Raw genomic sequence first — 23,980 nt, 5'->3', positions numbered from 1 at the left:
ATTATCGTTAATGGACATAAACCTTGCTTATATGGCGCTAGTTTGAAAATATTCTTTATGGAAAATGTTAAAGAAAATTCCAATTAGAAGCTTAGACTGGATAAGAGCATGTGAATTAGTCTTAATGAATCAAAAGGAGCTTAGTTACTGAAGCTTAGTTTATATTCTATATAAAGCTGACTTTTAAATTTTGATTAGCTAAAGTAAGTAATTAATGAGTGAAGCTGCAGTCATATCGTTCATATAAACATAAGTTGCAAGATGAATAACGAGTAAAAGATTCTTTTATTTCGTATTACGTTTATACTTTATGTTATATATATATATATTCAAGAGTTAATGAAAGCTGTGAATGAAATTAGTAGAATTTTATGAAATGTTGCCTGTATTAATACCTTTAAAAACTGATACCTAAATTCATGCTGTTGGGCTGTGGAGAAATTGAGAATAAAACAAGTTCAAAATAAAAATCTGAAGTTAGCATATAAAGTACAAATATATCGTAAAATGTTATGTTTCGCAGGTTTATTTGAGCTATTTTTGAAACTAAAACAATGAAATGACATTTTTTATTTCGTGTTTTCTTATAAATATAAATCCTCTTATTTGGCTCACACAAACATTTGAACATATTACTTCTGCATCTGAACTAGTACATGCTTTAAGTTTATCCTCGGGGCTAGAAAACTGCTATCCTCTTTCTGTTCCTATCTCATATCCAGAAATAAAGGTTTGTTTGGACTAGAAGTTAAGGTCCTGAGGAGAGTTACATATAGCGGATTTATGGTTGGACGATGTAAGCTTCCAAAACTGGTAAGTTTGCGAATCCGTATTTGTGAAAGCAACGTTCTGTTACTAGTAACACCATTACAAGAAGATAATCTGGCAACTGACCAAGGAATATTCTCGTAAAAATGTACATTTTAGCTTTATGCGCATACGCTTAGAAGTGATGTACGTCTTATTAGGCTAAACTATAACAGAAAATCAAAAATATGATAAGATGCTAAAGATACCAACACTTAATGATATTTGGAAATAAAAACAAAAATATTAAAAAATATAATTGAAAAAGTAACAAAGTTAAAGAGATATTTGGTTGTAAGTGCATTAATTTATACCCAATAACCTAACCTAGAATCAATTAAATAATCTTGTAACACTAGGCTATTTGTTTAACCACAGACCTAATTATTAGATTTAGGTTAAAGAGAACTGAGAGTAATACTAAAAAATCGAAACAAAACATCTAAATGAAATTAAAAAAATATATTTTAAAGCGAAAAACAAAACTAAATAAATACAGGAACATTATTCGTTTAATCCAGCTTACTTTCTTGAATATAATCATACAAATAATAGATTCACATTTTACGCTGTTTAAGCCTACTACTTTAAAGATAAAATAGACTGAGACAGTAAGAAGACTAAAGGCAATTCCTTAAAATAGTCATACAAATAACTAGACTTTTTATGCTGTCCAAGCCTACTCCTTTAAAGATAAAATAGACTGAGACAGTAAGAAGACTAAAGGCAATTCCTTAAAATAGTCATACAAATAACTAGACTTACATTTTATGCTGTCTAAGCCTACTCCTTTAAAGATAAAATGGAGTGAGACAATAAGACGACCAAGGGCAATTCTTTGATATAATCATATAAATAACTATATTATCATTTTACGTGGTCTAAGCTTACCCTCTAGAAATAAAATGGACTATGACAGTAAGAAAACCAAAGACAATTCTTTAAGGTAGTCATACAAATAACTATGTTCTCAGTTTACGTGGTCTAAGCTTACCCCTCTAAAGGCTCTCTGAGAAAAAATCGTGTTTTCGTAAATCGGTCTTGTTCCTGCTTGTCCATTTTCTGTGTTTTGATACAATGGCGTTCGATTTTTAGGACCTGTAGCATCTGTGAAATAAAGACAGATTTCTGATGAATCTTAAAATAACAAACTATTTATGTTTTATGTGTTGCGTTTGAGCAGTTGGTATTGCGTAAAAATGCTCAACGAGAGAAAAACGGCACTAGAAACATTAGAAATACCATTCATACGAGTAAAATAAGACTTATTAAAGAAATTTTGGTTAAGCATAGCTCAAGGGGTGCTCTTAGCAAGTAGTATTTCTCGAAAATGGTCTCACCTAGAGGAATGACCGAAAAAAGAAATTGATCTGATATTTATACGCTCTTTATCCCATTAGAGGATTAGAATTTCGAAAAATATCTGCACGTTAAACGACAACTACCTTTAATTAAATATAATTGATATAAGATATGATATATGAATTAAATAAGTATGGTCACATACTGTAGAGACGTTCTCTATGTTTAATAAATTCGGAAGTAAAAGCAGAACCAGTCTGTTTTATGTTCGTAAATTAAAAAAATTGATTCTGACGTTTTATCTTCATATGATCTGACATTTTCTGATAATATATGATATTTTACGTAATGCGATAAATGGAAGTCGTATTTATTGGGCAAACAAGTATGGAATATATATTATAAAGTTTATTCATGTATACTTGCCTAAAACTCATTGTATTTGTTTAATAATTATTAATGACCTTTTCTTCTTAGTTTGCTGGAAGTACATGCACATATGCATTGCTTTCTTCAGTTTTAAAGAAGAAATCTCACAATAGTTTTTCTGTTATCGTCATTATAGGGTACGTCAAAAATAACAAAGTAAAATTTACGGGAATTTTTATGATAGTCATCACAACAAGAGACAGAGTGCAGTTATAAAAGTTTTAAGTGTTTACCATTAACTGTTTTAATAAGAGAACCATATATGTTAAATCTAATACAGAAAGAAATGTGTATTACTGAACGATATCACTTTGACTTTTAGTTATTTCCGTTACATCCCGTTTGTTTTATCTAATATAATTATATCTAGCACCTGTTCACTACAAATACAGTTTCATGATACTCTGAGCCAAAACATGTATTAAAGAAAACCATTTTAGCATAGAACCTTCCTAATCAAGTTAGTTTAAGCTGGAATAGCCTAATTCAGGAAGACACTTTACATTCATGCTTCTCTAAAAATTTTAATAATATCTATTCTCTACATAGTAACGTAACGCATTTACTCTTCAGAAACGAATATTATAAGAATTTTTTAAACGCTCTCGTGATTTTTATTACAGGAAAGGAAGTATTTCGAAGTTACCTAAAAATACAAAAAAAATACAAACTGACTGCTGGTAATAAACATAACCAATATAATGTTATTATACAGTCAATTTCGTAAGTTTCGCTTCTTTATAGCTACGTATAAAACAGTATTTCCTCTACGGAATATTCAACTTTCGTGCACTTATTACAAATAATATTTTTTTAATAAAACACACATTTTATAATGTCCCAGGAAATATACAATGATTGAATGACTACTTTTATCTGTTTTCTTTAAAGTAACGTGTGTGAAGGTAATACCTTGTATTTAAATAAATCACTTGATGAAGAATATTCTATTAACTAAAATATCGACTGTGTGCTTTTTTACTTAGTTTCATATCCTATTAAATTCAGGAAATTTGCCAAGAAATTGAATTCAACAAAGAAGAAAAATTATTCTGCATTTAGAGATACTAAGTCCATATTATACTTTGTATATTAGAAACAGCATTACACTTTAGTGTAAAACTGTATAGGAAATTACGCGTAGTGGTTGTTTAAAAAAAGATAAAAACAAGTATGTTATAGGTCAAACCACTAAGGAGTTAATATATATATTAATATATATATAATTGTGGATACAATGTTTCGGGCAATGCCCTTCTTCAGGTATAACTATAACATTTTCTTTTTATCTTTTACACTTTAGTAGTCATACTAAATATTTTGTAGTTATTAGTGTATGTGCTTACTCATGCAATTCAAGAAATAATAACGTAATAATTCTGAGATTATGTATTAAAAATCTTTATTCTCAGTAAGCAGATATGATTAATTTCAGAAAAAGTATCTACACAAATAACAATCTATGGTAATAAGCTACATATCCAAGCACTAAGCCTTTTTGTTGCAATTCAGTTGAAATGCAGTGATTTTAATGTAGATAGCGTCTAAAATTGACCAATTCTTAGAGGGTTATATTACTTGAGTTTCCTCAGCGCGAAGTTTTTTTACTTCACAACTGTAAAAGCAAGACAAGTATTTTTAGAGTTCCGAAGAAAGAGATATCTCTAGTGTTGAACCATATCGGTAAAGCACAGGTAGTCGTAACTTCAACAGGAATAAAATAAACTACTCTATGACCGACTGAGATAAATCGTTTGTTACTAGAGGTAACCCAAGAACACAGCGACCCGTTGCAACGAAAGTAGGAACTATCCTTGGAATTGTAAGCAAGACAGAAGCGACATATGAACCTTTTTTTTTAACAAACTTTTCCCAAAACACATTATCCAACAGAAGCCCATTTGTCGAAAACTGTACAAGTGATGTCTGGCACACTTGTCTACCTAAGAATCTATAAAAGAACGGATAATTAATTACCGTCTTTCCATTGATACAATATTTTTAAAATGGTACAGAGCATGCATTTATTGTGATTTATTGCATATTTGCGGCTATAATGGTAAATGCTGATGCCACTATACCCGAGGTAATACTATTCTTGTGCAGAATAGGATGTCAATAAGTTATGAGTCTATCAAGGCAGAACAGTCAGTCATATACGTCCAAGTCAATATACCAGTCTATCCTGAAGATGCAAGTACAAACAGGAATTTATGCTTTATCATCCGAGGACGTCTCCTATGGATTTTTGCGCCTTCAGGTCACTAAACTGGTCCTTGAAAGTAATCGTCCGAACATAATTATGCTTTGTAAAACATAAAGGAAGACAGAATTGATCTCGATATTGCGCAAACGCCTCCTGTAGCGGAAATTGAACTATAGAGCTGTAACCCACAATCTGAGCAATCATATAGAACATCAAAAGAGGCTTAAAAGGCTAGGTACTAATTTTTGCGGTTTCGAGTACAAACAGATGCAAGTACCAACAACTGAGTTAATAGTCGTTCTGCGCAAAGATATTTTTTATACAACTTATGTTGTAAGTCGACATAATGGGCCTCAATGTTACACTCTCCTTCTGATTTTTCGAAAACCACACCAATGATCACACCTACTGCGACGGAGAATTAAGGTTTGACTGGAGTAATTTATCGACTACATTGTTAATTTTCGTGAACAACCGTATTTTTACTTAACCCTTAGTTTAGTGGTACCATTACATAGTTTAGTGAAGACGTGAACATCATTAAGCCTGTTGAAGTTCTTCTCTTTGTAATCATAGTTCGTTTCAACAAACCCTTTTTCCTTATCATAACATTTAGTACTAGTAAAGTTGTAAGTTTTAAGTTCATTAAGGACAAGCTTTTGTTATTTCGTCACATTATAATGAGAGTCTTTAATTGATTCCGACTAGTAAAATTACATTACATGATGTTTTAATTTAATATTTATACCAATGTAAAAAGGTAATTAGGTGCATGTTTAACAACAGTAAAACCTACATCATTTTCTTAGTATTTTAGTCCATTACTTAATTCACAGTTCTCATAGTTGTTGCTGGCAATACTGAGGATGTTATCATTGACATTTATCTGAAGCACGACACGTTATATTCGCGTAACTTCCATGATGAAACAACACCCTACTTAACTAAATCTGGGCATGCAGACTACGAGTTTAAAATTACGCAACTGTTTGAAACCTTTATACAAAGGTATTATTTAAAAAAACAAATTTGTACACCTAGATGTTAATACCATCGAAAAAGCTTTTACGTACGTGAGTAACATCATTAGGAATAATGTAAAGTCTCATTAAAGATATGTCTAGTCTCATTAAGAATATGCTCAGTCTCAAAGAGAAGACGTTTTGTCTTACTAACAATATCCTTTTTTTATTCAGTTTGTTTGATTTGTTATATCCTTTATTACCGTATATTTAGTTTCAGTAAATTATATTTTGTCTCAGTAAGAATATTTTAAATCTCAACAATAATAAATGTTTTTCTCAGCTAGAATTTGTCTACTCTTATTTAGTAGTTAGAATATGTTCAATTTTAAGTAGAATACATTTAGTCTCAGATAGAATAAGTATTGGGTCAACTAGAATACATTTATTTTTAGATGTGTTATATTATGTTTCACTTACAGCTTTTAGTTTCTGTAAGATTATGTTGTTGTTTTTCTAAGTAAAAATATGTCTCAGCAACATGTTTTATCATTATTCAGTTCTTTCTCAGCAACTAAAAAATGTTCTAAATCTCAGCAAGGATATGTTAGCCATGGTAAAACATGTTTTGTCCTATTTCTTTCCCTATAACTTAATGAAAGATAATCTCCAGTAACACGTCTTATTGTTAAGCAACATTTGTCTCTTGAAGTTGGTTTCATTTGTGTACAGATTATTTATTCCCATTACACTAAATGCTCAATTATCTTTTGAACATTGTTGGTATGTAAGTTTTACTTGTTACTAAAGCAGTTGTAAGTCTCATGTTGTTGATACACTTCTAGGTTATGAAAATGTTTTTAATACACTTAGATTATGAAAATGTTTTTGTTTTTTGTAACTACAACAGTATTCTGAATACACAAATGATACGAAGATGGAGTAAGAGTACTAATCTGAGAGAACTATAAATATAAGCTTGTAACAGTGTGACTAGTTTTATAAGATTACATAAATAGTGTGAATACACAGCTAATACAATGTAGTCTATAGGTTTTAGTTTTCTGATGTACTGACGTATGCTATTAATCATTTCTAGACAGTTTGTTATATAGGATTGAACGTATTAATTAATTTATCCACATTTTTTTCTTTCATATCTATATAGTTAACTTAATTTCAATCAGAAGTTCTTATTAACCTTACCTGTAATTGTCCTCCGGCGCCGTCTGGAATCGTCGACACGCTTGAAACTGACCACTGCACAACATAAGCAAAATAAAGCATGCACGAGCGACATTCAGTGCGATTACGTGTAAACATACTAATAATTAATTTAGTGCCAAACACTAGAAAAGTCTAGAAATAAACATATAATAGCTTAGTTTAATATGTGCTTAAAGTCAAAACTTGTTACCTTAGACGAAAAGAAAACACCACCATACACTGACTGGCCACTTTATTAGGACGCGCATCTCCTGCGTAGATGCAAAACCAATCCAAATACATGCACATACAAAAGAGAATGATCATGTATCAAATAGATTGGGCCCTATAAAAGCAGAAGATTAAGCATAATTTAGGTAATCTGCAAGACAATGAGCAAGAGCAATGATAGTAGTTGCTTGCTTAGAAAAAGTGTCTTTATTAAAGATAATCTCTACTTCCCTATCAAGAAAACTAGTCAACATGGAAAAACGTTTTCCACTGGAAAAATATTGTGGCTAGCAATTACCTCTAACTGACCGAGGTGGAAGAGACGACTCGACAGGATTGTTAAATACAACAGATTGTGACCCGATGGAGTCATTAGATTACAAATGATTAGGATTAAATTATTTTCAAGCATACGATAAGAGTAGCCTTACAAAAACAAATGTCATATGACAATCTAAGTCTGGTCTTTTCACCTTATCTCAAACATCGAACAGGGAAGCATGTGTTTAGTGATGCTTGGAGCGCAAACTGTTGACAATGAATGATTGGAAACGTATAAGGTGGTCTGATGAATCAGTTTATTTTGTTTTCAGTTCTGATTGTGCTGTGAAAACAATAAGAAAACCGTAGAACACAATTGACTCTACTTGTACTGTTCCTACATTGTAAGGTGTTGTAACAGTATGGAAATGTCTCGGAATTGGGAAAGGCTCATTGTCTTAAAGGACTATTAACATGCAGGATATACATGCACGGATTTGCAGATCAACCCCACCAAAAAATGAAGTACACATCCCAAAACGGTGACGTTGTCAAATATTGTTTTCAAGAGCATGATGTGGCAACAATATCAGTGATTCAACTTAATACTAGGTGGAGGTCCTAATAAACTGGCCAATCAACGTATGTAAACCCATGATTTTATGAGAAAATGAACAAGTAACAAACATGCAGTAATATAAAAAAATAGAACAATGTTTAAAACAAACTTTTTGAAAAACAAATAATAGTTGTCTATGTCCTGTTTATTATTTTTTATTGTTCGAGATAATTTTTTTCCATAATGTTACAAAATTATTAAAGCTATTTAGGTATTCAAAAGAAAAGAAAATTAATTTAAGATTTCAGAAAGTTATTTACTCATAGAAAAATAGAGAAAGAGTACATGTTTAAAATAATAATCTGCGCTTCATCTATACTTATACCGCTTAACATTTGACTAGATCTCTTGCAGAGCAATTAAAGTGACATTCAAAGCGCTTGTTTGAAATTGATTACTGATATCGTAATTGAACAAATGACATTAGATCATTTTGAGACGTGAATGATTAAATATACTTGTTCAAACCTTGGAAGCAATACATTTCGTATTCTTTAACAGTTAAAACGGTCATAAAGTAACATCAGTGCAATACGTCCTGGAAAAAAAAATCGTTATTAACAACATATTAGTTTTCCTGTCACTTCCATTTTCTCAACCATATATTTTATTCGTTTTTGTCGCGTGACTTATTTATTTGCATTGCTTATCGTATAAAGAGTGACTATTCTGTATTTTATCATTCAGTATCAATGTAACAATTTGATTTACAGAATTAGACTAGTTCATCTTCATAAAAAAGTGTACCAAATTGTGAAGCATGTATTATACATATAAGTAGTAAGTATTTTAATTTACATATAAATGTAATTTTGAAGTTTATTTTACACATTTTACTAGTACACTTCATATTTGTATCGTCATCGTACTATTTCTAGCTGAAATTATGTTTCGTATTCCAAATAACCGAGAGCCTGTAGTTATTCCTTTGTTAATCAATTCTAATATGTTTGATTATAGTAGTTAAATATTGTTCGTTAATACGATTTACGTTCTGGCAATCAAAGGTAATTATGTTAAAATATAATTGATGCCAGTATGTTAATAAATATGCTAATGGAATATACAATAATACTACTTATCAGTACATATTCAAACTCATATACACACACTTCACTTCAAATAGATATATATATTATTTCATGTGTCATATAAAACCCTTTTTGGAACAACTTTCTCCCACATTTAAACTAACGCAGGTACAAATGTGCACGGCTCGGTGATCAGCCATTGTTTCTGCCAATTCCAATGTGTAAAGCCGATTTCGTAGAATCTCCCTTATGTTGGTCGAAGCTAAAGATGGAGCTAAAAATTGAAGTAGTCCATTTACGTCATATCAACAATGAAAATAATCTTGTTATAATTGCTCGAATCAAAAACAGTTAGTTTAGTATTTGATTAAACATCTTATACAGGTACATATAGAAGACAGTATATACAGAAGCAAATAGCTCATTTTCGTATATTTGTCTCACCTAATTTTTAAGTAAAGTTTTTATTTTACAAAAAACCCACAAGTACGTACACATATATAGCTGATGTTTTGTAAAATATTTAACCACATTGCGCGTTTTTTCCCTTTTATAACAAGATGGTAACCTGGATTTTTACGGTTGGATGACAATTCTTTTAGGATTATTGAACCGAGAAAACCAATACTACTAGCTCAAAGTAAGATACATTGTATTATTTACACAAAAGTTGATGTTTCAGTTTCTAGTTTTTCGAGAAATGCTTTAACAACCTCAGGCATTTCTCAGGAAGTTCTATATTTTGAAGTATAATAATGTTAACGTGTCTTTAGCATTGGCAATATATTTTATAAAATTCTAGCGTAACACAAATATTTAATGCAATTATGTGTATTATTGCCTTCCTCTGTTTATTTGGGGTCAGATGGTATTTAAAATGATAACAAAGATCAATGAGTATCCTTGCCTTATTTTATTCTGTTATGTTATGTTGAAAGAGAGGAAAAATAAACATTGAAACACCGTCCAGTCGTTGTTAAATTGTTTATTTAACTTAAACGTTTTAATATTTCAAACAATATTTTTTATCTGTTTCATAGGAAACATTCTATCTTCTGGTGAGCTTCAGGGTTTATATTGCTAAATTTGGGGACTCGTTTCCTCCAATAGCCACAGCCATCAAACTATGTAGCTTTTCATATATCTAACATGTAAGATACAAAACAAACAATAGGACACATTCTATGAAATGTAAAATAGACATACAAAGCATTTGTGTATAAACTTTACTGAAACAAAAGTTTATCATCATCCACAGAACACAGGAGAAAAGCAAACTATGACTAAAGGTCAGTAAACACCATTCTTCTTATTTTCTCATAATTTATGTAAATGTTAGTGTTCTACTTTAAACTGGATTTCATTTATCGATGCTGTGAAGATGAAATGGTGATAATAGCTGGCGCTCTAATGTTTTATATATAGTAATAGTCACACTTCATAAAACTACTTCCTACATCATTCAGTGATGCTCATTCTGATTACCGAAATTACGCAATACTGTCAAATATTGTAATTTCCACTGTAATAAGCTCCTGCCATACAATTTGAAAGACCTTACAGAGCGCGTGGACATTGCTTTCAAATATAGTGTTGAAGCGGATCAAGACACAAAAGTCCATTGAGCTGTTTGGAAGAGGTATTAGTAGGTGGAGAAAGTGTTATGAGATGTTAATATGGACCAACAACATTTTGTGAGCATGTTCTTAAATTAGGTCTTATTGCATTTGCATGTGTCTTCGTCAGGCCTGATCTTTTCATTGTAACAATTTATGTATAGGTACTGCATTCCAGTGGAATGGATCTTTTGGATTCTCTTTGACTTTGTGCTTGACTTAAGAATCTTACGGACACAGTCGAGCGATAAATTAATTAGTTTTGATATTAGGGATATGTACACCAATAGAAGTAATCCTTGCAGTAAGTTATTCGTTGACGTTATTTTGGATCTGGTTACTCTCTACCCCAAGAACTTCTAATTTCAATTTAAAAAATTTCGTTTTTAGCTTGTTTAAGGTTTAGTCATGTATTTCCTATCTCTCCCATTCTTAGTGACTTCTATATATGAATAATTATGAAATTTTCTTCTTATAATCTGCTCCTAGACTATCAAAATTACTAAAACGTGACGTATATGATACTTTCATGATCTAGCAATCTGATGCTGACTCCAATGAGAAATTCCCTGTACACTTGAGCTCCGGGTGCAAAAATTTCAAGTTCACCGTTCATTTAAAGAAACTGCTCTCTCTATTTTCTTGATATTTGATTGAAGCCATTATTATAACCTCACCACTCGTATCTACAGAAAGACGGCATACATTAACCTTAGCTCCATGTCCAACCACATTCAAGTGATTAAATGATAATGGATAGTTTGCTCTCTGTGCAATAAAGCAAATGCTGAAAAGATTTTCTGATAAGTATTCATTTACAAATCGATTAAGATGTATCAAACCCAGTACCAGTTATCCAACATATTTCTTCAAAGAAGCCTGCCCAATAATTTATAAGAAACAGAAATTGAATCATAGATCATAATTACTATTCCCTTTATTCAAAAAATAAGCTTTAATATTCAGAAAAAAATGTAGAAAATTTGAAGTTTTAGTTTGCCTTAAACCCAGTAAAAGTTTAGAAAGCATATCAGTTCATGTAAAAGAACCTCGTAAGTTTTGGGGAGCTTCATATATAAGACAAACTGAATCATCTAAAAGATCAAAAGACACAGCTCATCAGCTGTCACTTAACACGTTTTTAAATCGGGACAGTAAATTAGCTTAGAACAACTGTGGAATTAGTGCGGTATGTCTGAGTATTTACAACGCAAGAAATCGGGTTTCGACACCCGTGGTGGACAGAGCACAGATAACCCATTGTGTAGCTTTGTGCATAATTCCAAACAAACAAAAACACTATTATAAACTGTGCTTAACCCTAAGTATATATATATATATATATATTTATGAGTTATCACTCTTCTAACTTTATATACATCTGTGTGCATGTCCACAATCTTTCGAAATCCATTGGATACTCGTAATTACCTCAAAATAGTTTTCACGTAAATATGTAAGGTACAAAGTATTTTATTTTTTTGATATTATAGATAATATTAATACCCTAAATATTTGTAAACACATCACATTTAAAACTTTTTTTCTATCTATTTATGATATTTCATTCTTCTGCCCTGAAAAGGTTTACGCTTATCTACCTTAGATGATATACACGAAATAATTTCCCAGATTATAGTTTTGTTTCTCTCTAACTGTTTGAAATTAAATGAGTGGTCTTTTAAACTTCGAGTTACAATGTATCAACAAGTCAATGTACTTTTAACTTAGTTTACTAAGATCAGTGAGAGAATGAACAAATGAGTCTCACTTTTAACAAATTAAAAGCCATTTCAATAGCGACTGTCATTTTTTATACATTTAGTTAGCTGCACATATCATTTTAGGCTGTAATTTGCAGGTAAAAATCATTCATTAATTTTTGTAATTTCACTGTTCGATAGGCCTACTGACAATCGTTTGACATTTAAAACGCGTCGTACATCATTTAAAGCAAGCGTAAGAAATTAATGAGACAAACATGAAATGCACGGGAACAGAAACATTTAACCAACTTTTCAACAATGAGCTCATATCTAGGTTGCTAGCCAGGAACCTTCAGTGACGAACTTCAAATTATAATTCACATCATCTCCTGTACTGATTAGCAAAAGTATTTCTGTTTGCTGTAGCTTTGCACTTGATAAAAATTCTTTCGCAATTTAATATATTAGCTCATTTTACTTACACAACTTCAAGTGTCGTTATCTTTATTAGACACGAGAAAAAATATTACACTTAATTCACACACCACAAACTTTGGATATTAAAAGTTCCACTTCTATTATTACAGCCATCTAATTGAAGATAAAAAAAATCAACGAAATTGTCATCGGTAGCCCTTAATGAGGTTTCATTTTTGTTCAGTTGAACATTAGGTTTCACAAGCTGTACTCTAATTAATTCTTTTTTCCTATTACAGGTGACAAGATCTCACCGTGTAATGCTTCTGACGTCTTGTCATTAGAACCTAATAAGGCATTTAGACGTGCAGATCGAACCATCAACTAGTGCAGAGGAAAAAAGACTGAAATTAGCAATTAAGATGTATTTTCATGTAAAACGAGAAAGATAGCACCTTATTGAAAACTTATTTCTTGTCGTATTTGGTTTACATATTTTACACGAATTATGATACAAAATAAGACACCGCATACCAATTAATCAAAAATACCATTTGTTAATTAATTTTATTAACTCAGAAATCATGTTTGCCTATATGGTGGGTTATTAAGATCAAAAAGAACTTTTCATCTCTTCCACAGCATCTGCTTTTTAAAGATACACCTGCAACCATGTGTATCCTTGAGAATTATATTGAGTGGTAAATGATAATCCGTTGTATAACCCGAATTATAATATATATTGAACAGTCTTTCGATATCTTGATTATAAGTTCTGTTTGTTTTTGGATTTCGCGCAAAGCTACATGAGGGCTATCTTCGCTAGCCGTCCCTAATTTAGCAGTGAAAAACTAGAGAGAAGGTAGCTAGTCATTACCACCCACCGCTAACTCTTGAGCTACTCTTTTACCAACGAATAGTGAGATTGACCGTCACATTATAACACCTCCACGACTGCAAAGGCGAGCACGTTCGGTGACGGGGTTTCGAATCTGTGACCCTCAAGCGCCTAACCACCTGATTATCAGACAAAAAAGTTATACCTGAAAGATTTCGTCTAAAGGCCGTAGGTATTAGGTATTAAATAACTTCAAAATTGGTCAATTCGAGTCATTGTATGTATAATTATGAATCAAGCAGCTCACTTAGCATGCTAAACTAATTATTTTGACCTTGTAAATAGTTTTTTAATGAGTCAAACAAAATATAATATCAAAATCTAACTTATGGCCGAAGTTATATAAGTGATATAAAATCATCCCTATAGGCACATATGTTAAACTCTCTTAGTAAGACTAAAAACTGAAATGATGAATTGGAAATATAAACAGTGTGCATTTCTAGAGCACAATTTGTTTTAACTAATCAGGACTTGTTGGAGTTAAAACGAGAAAAAAATTAAACGCCATTCCTTTTTTTTTTTTTGTCTTAATTCGTTTTTGAGTTATATGTGGGTATAAAAAATACAATATATGCGTGTGTATGCTATTTTGTATAACTTATAGCACTTCCTTTGTCAGCAGCAGAGCATTTGAGGATGCTAGATTAATACAAACCTGAATTTCCCCTCCTCATTGTTGGACTTCCGTTAGAGACGAAGGATGGTTGGAAGTTTGGGTTTGAAATGGAAGTTGTTTCAGCTGATTGCCCTCGACATTCCATGCTACATTCAAGACAAAGATTGTCGGAATTATAATTTCATTTCATGAAACAAAAAAAATGGAAAGCAATATGCATATTTTTTTGTAATTTGAAAAGAATGGAATGATTTGAGTGAACTGTGATAAACTTTAAAAAACAGTGTTTTAACTCTAGATTTTGTATTCCTTACGTTATTGACCTGTTCATTTCTTAGAGAGAAAAACAGCATTACATATACTATACTTCTGAAGTCATGATTCTCCAAAACATCTCAAAATACACATAAAAATGCAGAGAGAAAGTAATTTGGTTATTCCAACATCAAATATTCATTACAGAAAAGATTAAAATAGCATGGTTATTTCTGAACACAATTGTTTTTCTTATCTATCAAAACATTTATATGTTTTCGTTCATGTGGTCTGTTTGAGCGCGTTGCAAATCGTAGCTGTGTAATAAAATGTTTAAATCAATAAAAGTCAAACAAGTAAGTTTCAGTTCCAGCAAGTATAAAGTCAGCCCACATAAATTCCATTGACACTTTTATCAAGCATTTCAGTAGTATCTGTTTGGCAAATATTTACTCAGATCCAGCATGTATATAAACGAAAAAATATAAATGTGGATTTACTACAAGTATTCGTATAAATAATCCTTCAATAGCGACTATCAAAAAGAAGGAAATTTAGGTCTACAGGGGAAGGAAAATAAGGAAGAACGTTGCACCTATACAGTATATGTGTAATAATTTCAACCACATAACACCATCATGTGGATTATTCGTAAGACAAATAAGGTTTAATTTCTCATTCATATAAATGATCGCTTTGTAAATGAGTAATATCGCAGTATTTCTGGAAATTTAAAGTCAAAGTTCTCATGACTCAAACATAATTAATGAGTTTAATATGTGGAATAGTTTTGATAGGATAACTTATAACACAGTGTAAATAATTCAATAAAAGCTCAATGAATGAACAAATGTTAAAAATCAACTATAAACTGATAACTGAAAATATAATTGTGTTTTATTCACTCGATGCCTATATAATAAACAAGAGGAAATCTTCAATAGCCGCGGCACTTGAAATCATTTTAGGTAAAATTTGAGAAAATTAATCTCTGATACCTTTTTATTTTACTTTTTATTAGCTATACTTTTCGCGCCAGCAATAACAAGCGTGGAGCACCCGTATACCCGATCCAATTTTATTACCCATTACGATCTCTAACAGCCTACCCTCAAACTGAAATTATTTTAGGCAGGATTATAGTAAATTAATCTATGAGACCTTGGGCGTGGTCAAATACATCAGTCGAAAGGTTCTGACCTCCTGAGTTCCAAACTGTAATTATATATCAAATCGGTTAAGAGATAACGGAGCTAAGGGCTAAAAGTTTGTACTTGAAAAAAACAAAAAACTCAGAGTCATTCTATAAGCTGTTATGCTGCGGCTAAAATACCTTGGAAATTTAGCAAAACTGAGTAATAATATCAGTACTATAGCTGTGTAGATGACGAAATTGTGTATTCGATAATGAGTTTATATTAAAAGCCATAACTTGATTTATCTCACAAAGTCCAACAAAAGCTTGATGGTTAAGTACACTATAATAATTTTCAACTAACTCCCTCGCTATCCAGCATTTATAGTACCTATGTGCAGTGTGGCTTTCAATATATCTAAATGATTATTGAGGATAAGATAGTGTGGTTATAGTCTGACAAGAAAAATACTTACTTTTTCCTTTCTTTCAAGGCTTGTTTGGATTCATCTGAAATATAACACAATGGAGTTCCTTTCACTTTATTCATAACATTTATCGCTAGTATTTTTTTTTAATATCCAGGGGGTAAAGTGACCCCCTTGCCCCTTCATGCGGGCGCCCATGGTAAGTTATAATGAGTATTATTATAGAAGCTCAGCGAGCATAAATTATAACTTAATTGAAGCTCGCTCAGTACAAAATCATTATACTAATTCAAGAATTAGCTTGCATAATTAAAAATGAGTTTTTTTCATAAATTATACTTTTTAATTACTGTTTTTATTATGAGAGTTTATTTGAAGAATGTGTTGTTTGAAGAGAATTTTAGACAGTGTAAACATTGTATAAATATGGATTCAATTGACAGTTCTTACCTGTTGAAAGAACTGAAGAATGTCTTAGGTAAAAACCGAAACATCGTCTCATTCTAGAAACATGCAGAAGCATTCCATTTAAGCTAGTTATCTATTAGTTACAGAAGAGTTGTTGTTATAGGTTCTTACTTAGCAAATACTTTATATCAAATCATAGCTTCACTTGTTAAAACTATTGTTTCACCAATATATTAGTGTTTTACTAGTATAGCATTTTCCCTCAGTACTACAATGTTGCTTTCCAGTGCATTTATAATTTCATTCGAACAGCTATTGTTCTACCAGTGCAGCTATAATTTCATTATTATAGATGACCAATAAGACAAAATATTTCTAACAGATTGTGTTTTTATTCACCAGTTTCTCCATATACTTAATGTTTTAAGATCGGTAGTGTAATATTTTGACAAACTTGCACAAATGCTTGAAAATAATAGTCAAATACATTGTGTTAGTACTATAGTAGAACCATTTGATAATCTATGGTAAGTTACAAGGGCGCACGCCGAAAAAAAATTAGTGGAGTCAAGTAACTGAAGTTTGAAAAAATTATGAAATCGAAATACAAATACTTTATGATTTTCCAATAACATAGGATAATAATTTTACACTTTAGTTATCACTACTAAAAGTAGTACTGAAACACTAATATATTGGTGAAACAATAGTTGTAACAAGTGAAGCTATGATTTGATATAAAGTACTTTAGTTATCACTACTAAAAGTAGTACTGAAACATTAATATACTGGTGAAACAATAGTTGTAACAAGTGAAGCTATGATTTGATATAAAGTACTTTAGTTATCACTACTAAAAGTAGTACTGAAATACTAATATACTGGTGAAACAATAGTTGTAACAAGTGAAGCTATGATTTGACATAAAGTAGTTTAGTCATTCATCACTACTAAAAGCAGTATTGATGAGCCGTGGATTCGGTCAAACTAGTCTACTGCAGAAGGATCAGCGAAAGAAAAAATATATTAAGTCTCATTCTTTAATTTACTTCATTCGTGGTTTTTTTCTTTTCCTCACTAAAGTTACACATGTTAGAGGAAAAAATCACAAATTGTAAGCAATAGATGTAAAATTGAAAAAAAAGAGTTTAATCAGCGAATTGCTGTAATAGCGAAATAGTAATTATACTAACTAAATATTAGTTCTACTTATTAAACAGTGTTGTACTAATCACAATATTTATGCTAATTACAAAACTGCTAAACTGGTAAAACAAATTGTACTACGTAAATTGTGTTACTATCGGTGGAAAAAACATATGATTGTGAATAATATATGTTTGTTTGTTTGAATTTCGCGCAAAGCTACACGACGGCTATCTGCGCTAGCCGTCCCTAACTTAGCAGTGTAAGACAGCTAAAGGCAGCTAGTCATCACCACCCACCGTCAACTCTTGGGCTACTCTTTTACCAACGAATTGATCGTCACATTATAACGCCCAAGGGCTGAAAGGTCGAGCATGTTTTTTGTGGGACGGGGATTCGAACCCGCGACCCTAAGATTACGTGTCAAGCGCCCTAACCACCTGGCCATGCCGGGCCCGAATAATATATGTGCTAGTGGGAAAAAATATATCTACTAGTGGAGCTATAAAAATAATATTTAAACTATACTTCCACTAATGAAGTTATAGTTAAACTAGTTAAACTAAAGTTTGGTAATTAAGCCGTTGTTGTACTGGTAGAACTATAGTTCAATTAATTAAGCTGTCGTTGTTCTGGTAAAACTATTGTTATAGTACTATTGAAACAATAATTTTACTAGAGAAACAAAGGTTGTATTCTTGAAACTGTAATGGTGCTAGTTAGATTTTAGTTTAACTAATGATTGAACTTTGGTCATATAAGTAAAATAAACAAATCATTGGAACTGGAGTCGTGCTAGTGAAATTTTGTTACTACTAGTGAATGAATAGTTGAATTATCCAAACGATAGTGATTATATACTGAAACAGTATTATCATCATAGTACAGATATAGTGGGATCTATTACCAACAAAGAAAACTATTAGATCACTTCCATAAAATAAATGTGATTCTATAGTTTATTGAAATATTCTATTTTATTCAACTTATCATTTTTACTTCTTCAGGAGCGACCTTTCACTTTGATCTCTATAGTTTGAAAGATTATGGTATCATTAATCAGAATGGAAATGTTATTTACATTTTATATTCCTTTAGTCCTTATTAAAATATTTTACGGTCCCGAAAATTTCTTTAATAAGAATAGCACATCCTCCAACTTTTACATTCTTTGTTTATTTGTAAGTTTCTAAATCGCATTGTAATAGATAACAAATCAAGTTTTGTCCAGAAAAGAAAAAAAGGAACATTAACGCATTCATTTTAATATCATTCAAAAATAACCTTTGTGGCTAATACACATCAAAAATTTGGACTTTACAAAAGAAAATTAATCATTGAAGAATAATTCAATTTTTATATCTTAATTCGTGTAAACTTCAGTTCTCGAGGGGATATGTAAACGTCAGGTATGTGTTACTAACTCATTTTGGTTAAATTGTAGTTTTTTTTAACTTAAATTGACAAGAACCGGGATAAACTAAAAAATATTAAATTAAGTTTTCACCACCATTATAGCCAAAAGAAAGTTTCAAAATTACTTTAATTAAACGATCTCATTCTTTAACGAAGATACAGGATGAAATGGCGTTTTTTTATTGTCCTTAAAAGGACAGAGAAAGAAAAGAAGCTATTATGCTTATTACAGCATTCTCTATAGATTAGAATAGTATTTCTGAAGTGTATTGTTTCCTACGCGCAAAATAGTTTGTTTTTGTTTTTTTTCTACTTTGAGGAAAAAATGCTTGAATTCATTATACCTTCAGAGTTAGGTATCTCGATACACGCAGGAGGGTAATATAGCGTGATCCCTCGACATTAACAGAGTTTAGTCTTTGTTGTAATCCCTTTGTTATTTTTTATTTTTAGGAATGACAAAAGATACACAGACGTCACTTGATTCTCAAGAAGTGTTTCAGTTTCATTTCTTGCTTCCTGGGAGTAACTTTGTGACAGAATGATAAATGTGTTCTGTCTAGGCGAATTTAGATGTCATATTAGTTTTTCATTAATTTTTAAATGTGACAGGAATTCTTCGAAGTTAATTGTTTAGGACTGAACAAGTCTTCGTTTTAAAACAGCTGTCACGGTTAACTAATGGACTATCTATAGCATACTCGTGGTGTGTTTACTGTAGGAAAATTGTCTAATATTTTATATGTGCATATATATATATATATATTGGGTCGCTTTTTGCAACTTCAAACGCCAAATTTAGTACTTTGTCTTTTATAAAATGTTTTGGATTCTCTCTCATTAATTTCGATATTTTTTAAGTAGGCTATATCCTAGCAATCTTACGAAGAACGCTCAGATCCAGAAAAAAGAAAAGGGAATTAGAATTTAAAAAAATTGAAAAAAAATGTATTAGGTCTTTCATTTACTATTTAAGATATAAAGTCTGAATATAATTATATTGATTAATTACATACTACATAAGTTAGAAATAATATTGGTTCAAAAAAAAATTAAGCCATAAAAACACGTATCGAGTATTTTCATAACAAGATTGTTTGATCTGCTGGAAATTTAATAAAAGTTCTGTTTAGATATTTGAAATTCTAATTCGCCAGTGGCGATATTTTAAAGGCGCTAATGTTGTTTAGCAGCTTGCCTCTGTTTTACACACACACACACATATATATATATACACACACACACACATTCAATTTTTCCTATTTGTTGTTTACGTGTTAACTATGAATATTTCTTCACATGATCATCATGTTCAAGAGTGCAAACTTTTTAAGATTATCATTAGACAAATAAAAATATTGTAATTCGATAATTACTTCACTTAGTTGTTAGCGCCGACATATATTTTAGAAGAATATTTGTGTCTGTTGTCTTCGTGTATAACTCGTTTTTTTTTCAGCAATTTAAGTTGTTTCCATAAGTTAATTTAAAAAAACAAATAAACTTTTGAAATTTATGCTTTAATTAAAACTGACGTAAAGTTGTTTACGTGACTAAGTTCAAGGAATTTGAATTAAACTAATAAAAAGAAAGCACCTTCTAGCGGCTCTTTGTTAAGATTAGACGGAATTGTGTAATAATTTGAACGTGTTTTGTACTATTAAAAAAAAGCAAAGTTAAACTGATTGTATATTCTTAGCAACACATTTTTGAAAATCAGGCAGTATTATTGCAAATATTATTAACAAATTACGTGCTAGCAATATTTAAAACAAAATTTAAGACTTTAATTACGTAGCTAAGAAATAGTAACTGCTCGCTAACTTACACAAGTTTTATTATTTCTACTTTTCGTGATAAAGAAGAAATTTTGTTGTGTGTTGTAATGTAGAACATCCTAGACTAAACAGGTAAGAAATAGTATGCTATTATCATGTATTCCAAATATTCAACGTGTCTGAGAAGACGTTGTTACACAAGTCTTTCGTAATTGCATGTTGCAATTTTCGGACTTGCTATATAAAAAAGTGTTCACAAAGTATACCTAATTTAATTCTAATCTAGCTTTAACAACTTTTTAAAAATGATGTTTTATAGTATTAATACATTGCTCTTGTTGATCGTATAACTAGTGATACATAATGAATGTTTTTACAGCAGTTACTTTATTTTACACAATGCAAATAGCGAAAATATAATTAATGAATAATTCTTATTTGACATTATTTTTACAGTGTTATATATGAAAGTTTAATGTGGAATTTTTTCATAACATTATTACTTTCCTTTTGTTGAAAGTGACTCTAGTGAAAGCATAATGAACAATTATTACATGATATTGTTTCTTTTTAAAGTGACTCTAGTGAAAGCATAATCAACAATTATTACATGATATTGTTACTTTTTTAAAGTTACTCTAGTGAAAGCATAATGAACAATTATTACATGATATTGTTACTTTTTAAAGTGACTCTAGTGAAAGCATAATCAACAATTATTAAATGATATTGTTACTTTTTAAAGTGACTCTAGTGAAAGCATAATCAACAATTATTACATGATATTGTTACTTTTTTAAAGTGACTCTAGTGAAGGCATAATCAACAATTATTACATGATATTGTTACTTTTTTAAAGTGACTCTAGTGAAAGCATAATGAACAATTATTACATGATATTGTTACTTTTTTTAAAGTGACTCTAGTGAAGGCATAATGAACAATTATTACATGATATTGTTACTTTTTTAAAATGACTCTAGTGAAGGCATAATGAACAATTATTACATGATATTAATACTTTATAAAGTGGTACTAGTGAAAGCATCGAACAATTCTTCCGAACTCTATTAATTTCCTTGTGTTTGAAAGTGTTACGATTTAAAGGACGAGCGTGGCCTTTGGAAGGCAGCGCCAAGACTGTGAATTCTAGAGTGCAAATCTTGCGTATACTTGTCGCAAAGTTACGCTCTGCAATTTGGGTCTATGGGACGGGTGGTCAACTTCCACTATTCGTTCCGACAAGAATAGTCCAAAAGGTCAAGGTAGATGTTTTTGACTAACTGCCTTCCCCCTAATCTATCAGTTCAACTATGAAAGACATATATGCACAGATATCTGTTCCCAGTGGTTCAGATGTAAGTTTACGAATTACAGTGCTAAAATCCAGGGTTTGATTCCTCGTGATGGGCAGAGTGTAAATAGCCTATTATGAACCTTTGCGCTCAAACAAACAAACATTGCACAGGTGTCCATTGTGTAGTTTGGCGCAAATACTCTAAAAACAACAACATAACTACTATTCGATGCATAGGTAACAGACCTTCCCTGTCACTCTTCTTTGTTGTTGTTGTTGTTGTTTTGTTTTTTTCATTTTTCAGGGTCAAAAGTGAAGGCAGATCTTCCCGGGTGATATTACTCTGCTTTTGTTGGCATTACCATTTATGAAGATATAATGAACAAATCTTTTTGGAGTGAATTATCTTGGTTATGTTGACATTATCACTAGCGACGGCATGGTTAAAAATTCTTCTCAGAAAATATTACACTGTTTTGATTGCTAGCGACACAACTGAAACCATAAAGAACATTACTTCTTTCCATATACTATCAGCTCGATTTTGTTGACACTGCCTCTAATAAAGACCTAATGAATAATGCTACCAGAACACTTCACCAACTAAATCCAGATCACACCGAAACAGTTCATGTTCAAGCAATTTGCTGATACAAATAACTTCTCAACCCCTATTATATCTGTCGTATTCCAGCCGACCTGAAGAACCCTGGTATTGGACGAAAGGGTCTCATGGGTATTGGATTGCAAATATGGTTTGGTCAATATGTTATTAGGTACTCTTCTTTACTTTCACCTAGAAGTTCTTATAAATATTATAACTATTTCTTTGCTTTTGTTCACATTCCACCAAGCATTAACCTTAAGTAAAGACATAATAAATAATTATTCCCTGATAGTTTTACCTTTGTTTCATTATCATTGTCACAAGAAAGGGTATAATGAAACATTCTTACTGGAAATTATTATTTTGAATTGTAGACAGTGCTAATAGTCATGCCATAACAAAAAAATCTTCCCTAATTGTTACTTTCTTTTTATTCACAATGCAACTGGTGTAGGCAAGATTATAAATTTTGAGCTAACATTATAAATTATTTTTACAGACTCTAACGATAGAATAATAAACATATATTCCAGGACATTATTTATTTAATACTAGTAATAAAATGCCTTATAACACCTTTTTTTTTTTACTTTAAATGGACACTCAACGTTTTCCTTTACAGCTTCTTCAGGAATGTTCCAATGGAAGTTTGTACTGTCAGTTACGGTTTGTGTTTTAATAGAACGTTCCTGAAGAAGCTGTAAAGCGACACGTTGAGTGTTCAATTAAAGAAAATATAGGAAATTTAGAGATATAAGGTCGTTTATTACTAGTGTTAAAATGCCTTTTAAACACCATTATGCACTACAGAAATTAAATAATGACCTTGTTGCTAGTGAAAACAATTCTTCCCAAGCATCACTTTTTTCATTTTTTGACAATATCACGAGCAAATTGATAATAAATAATTATTTTTGGACTTCTTACTTTGTTTTCAATAAAATTGATACTATTGATGACTTAATGGACAATATTTCTCGGACGCTATTGTTTCGTTCTGTTAACAACGCAAACGTACAAGCACAAGGAACCATTATTCCTGGAAAATTCCAAAACTTCCTAATAGCCCAAATCCCACGTTGTACAGTTGTCTCAACTAACTGCTTCATTTTTGGAAATTGCTGAGCTCAAGATACCAACACTCAGGCCCCCCAGTGGCACAGCGGTATGTCTGCGGACTTACAACGCTAGAATCCGGGT

The 23,980-nt window shown here is 31.1% G+C and overlaps 1 protein-coding gene across 1 annotated transcript in view; it reads right to left on the bottom strand.

Annotated features, from left to right (window-relative positions):
• Nucleotides 1-10,132: 10,132 nt before the first annotated feature.
• Nucleotides 10,133-23,980, bottom strand: part of LOC106467676 (hemicentin-1-like) — a 170,981-nt gene continuing 157,133 nt past the window's right edge. The window contains exons 12-14 of the mRNA XM_022396606.1: nt 16,177-16,210; nt 14,350-14,456; nt 10,133-10,198 (exon numbers count right to left, since the gene is read on the bottom strand). Coding sequence (XP_022252314.1) covers nt 10,191-10,198; nt 14,350-14,456; nt 16,177-16,210 — 149 coding nt within the window. The 3' untranslated portion in view covers nt 10,133-10,190. The remainder of the gene's footprint in view (nt 10,199-14,349; nt 14,457-16,176; nt 16,211-23,980) is intronic.

The sequence above is a fragment of the Limulus polyphemus genome, unplaced genomic scaffold (assembly GCF_000517525.1).
Source record: "Limulus polyphemus unplaced genomic scaffold, Limulus_polyphemus-2.1.2 Scaffold82, whole genome shotgun sequence".
Lineage (NCBI taxonomy): Eukaryota > Metazoa > Arthropoda > Merostomata > Xiphosura > Limulidae > Limulus > Limulus polyphemus.
The sequence above is the reverse complement of the archived record's forward strand: the minus strand, read 5'-3'. Positions and strand labels throughout refer to the sequence as shown.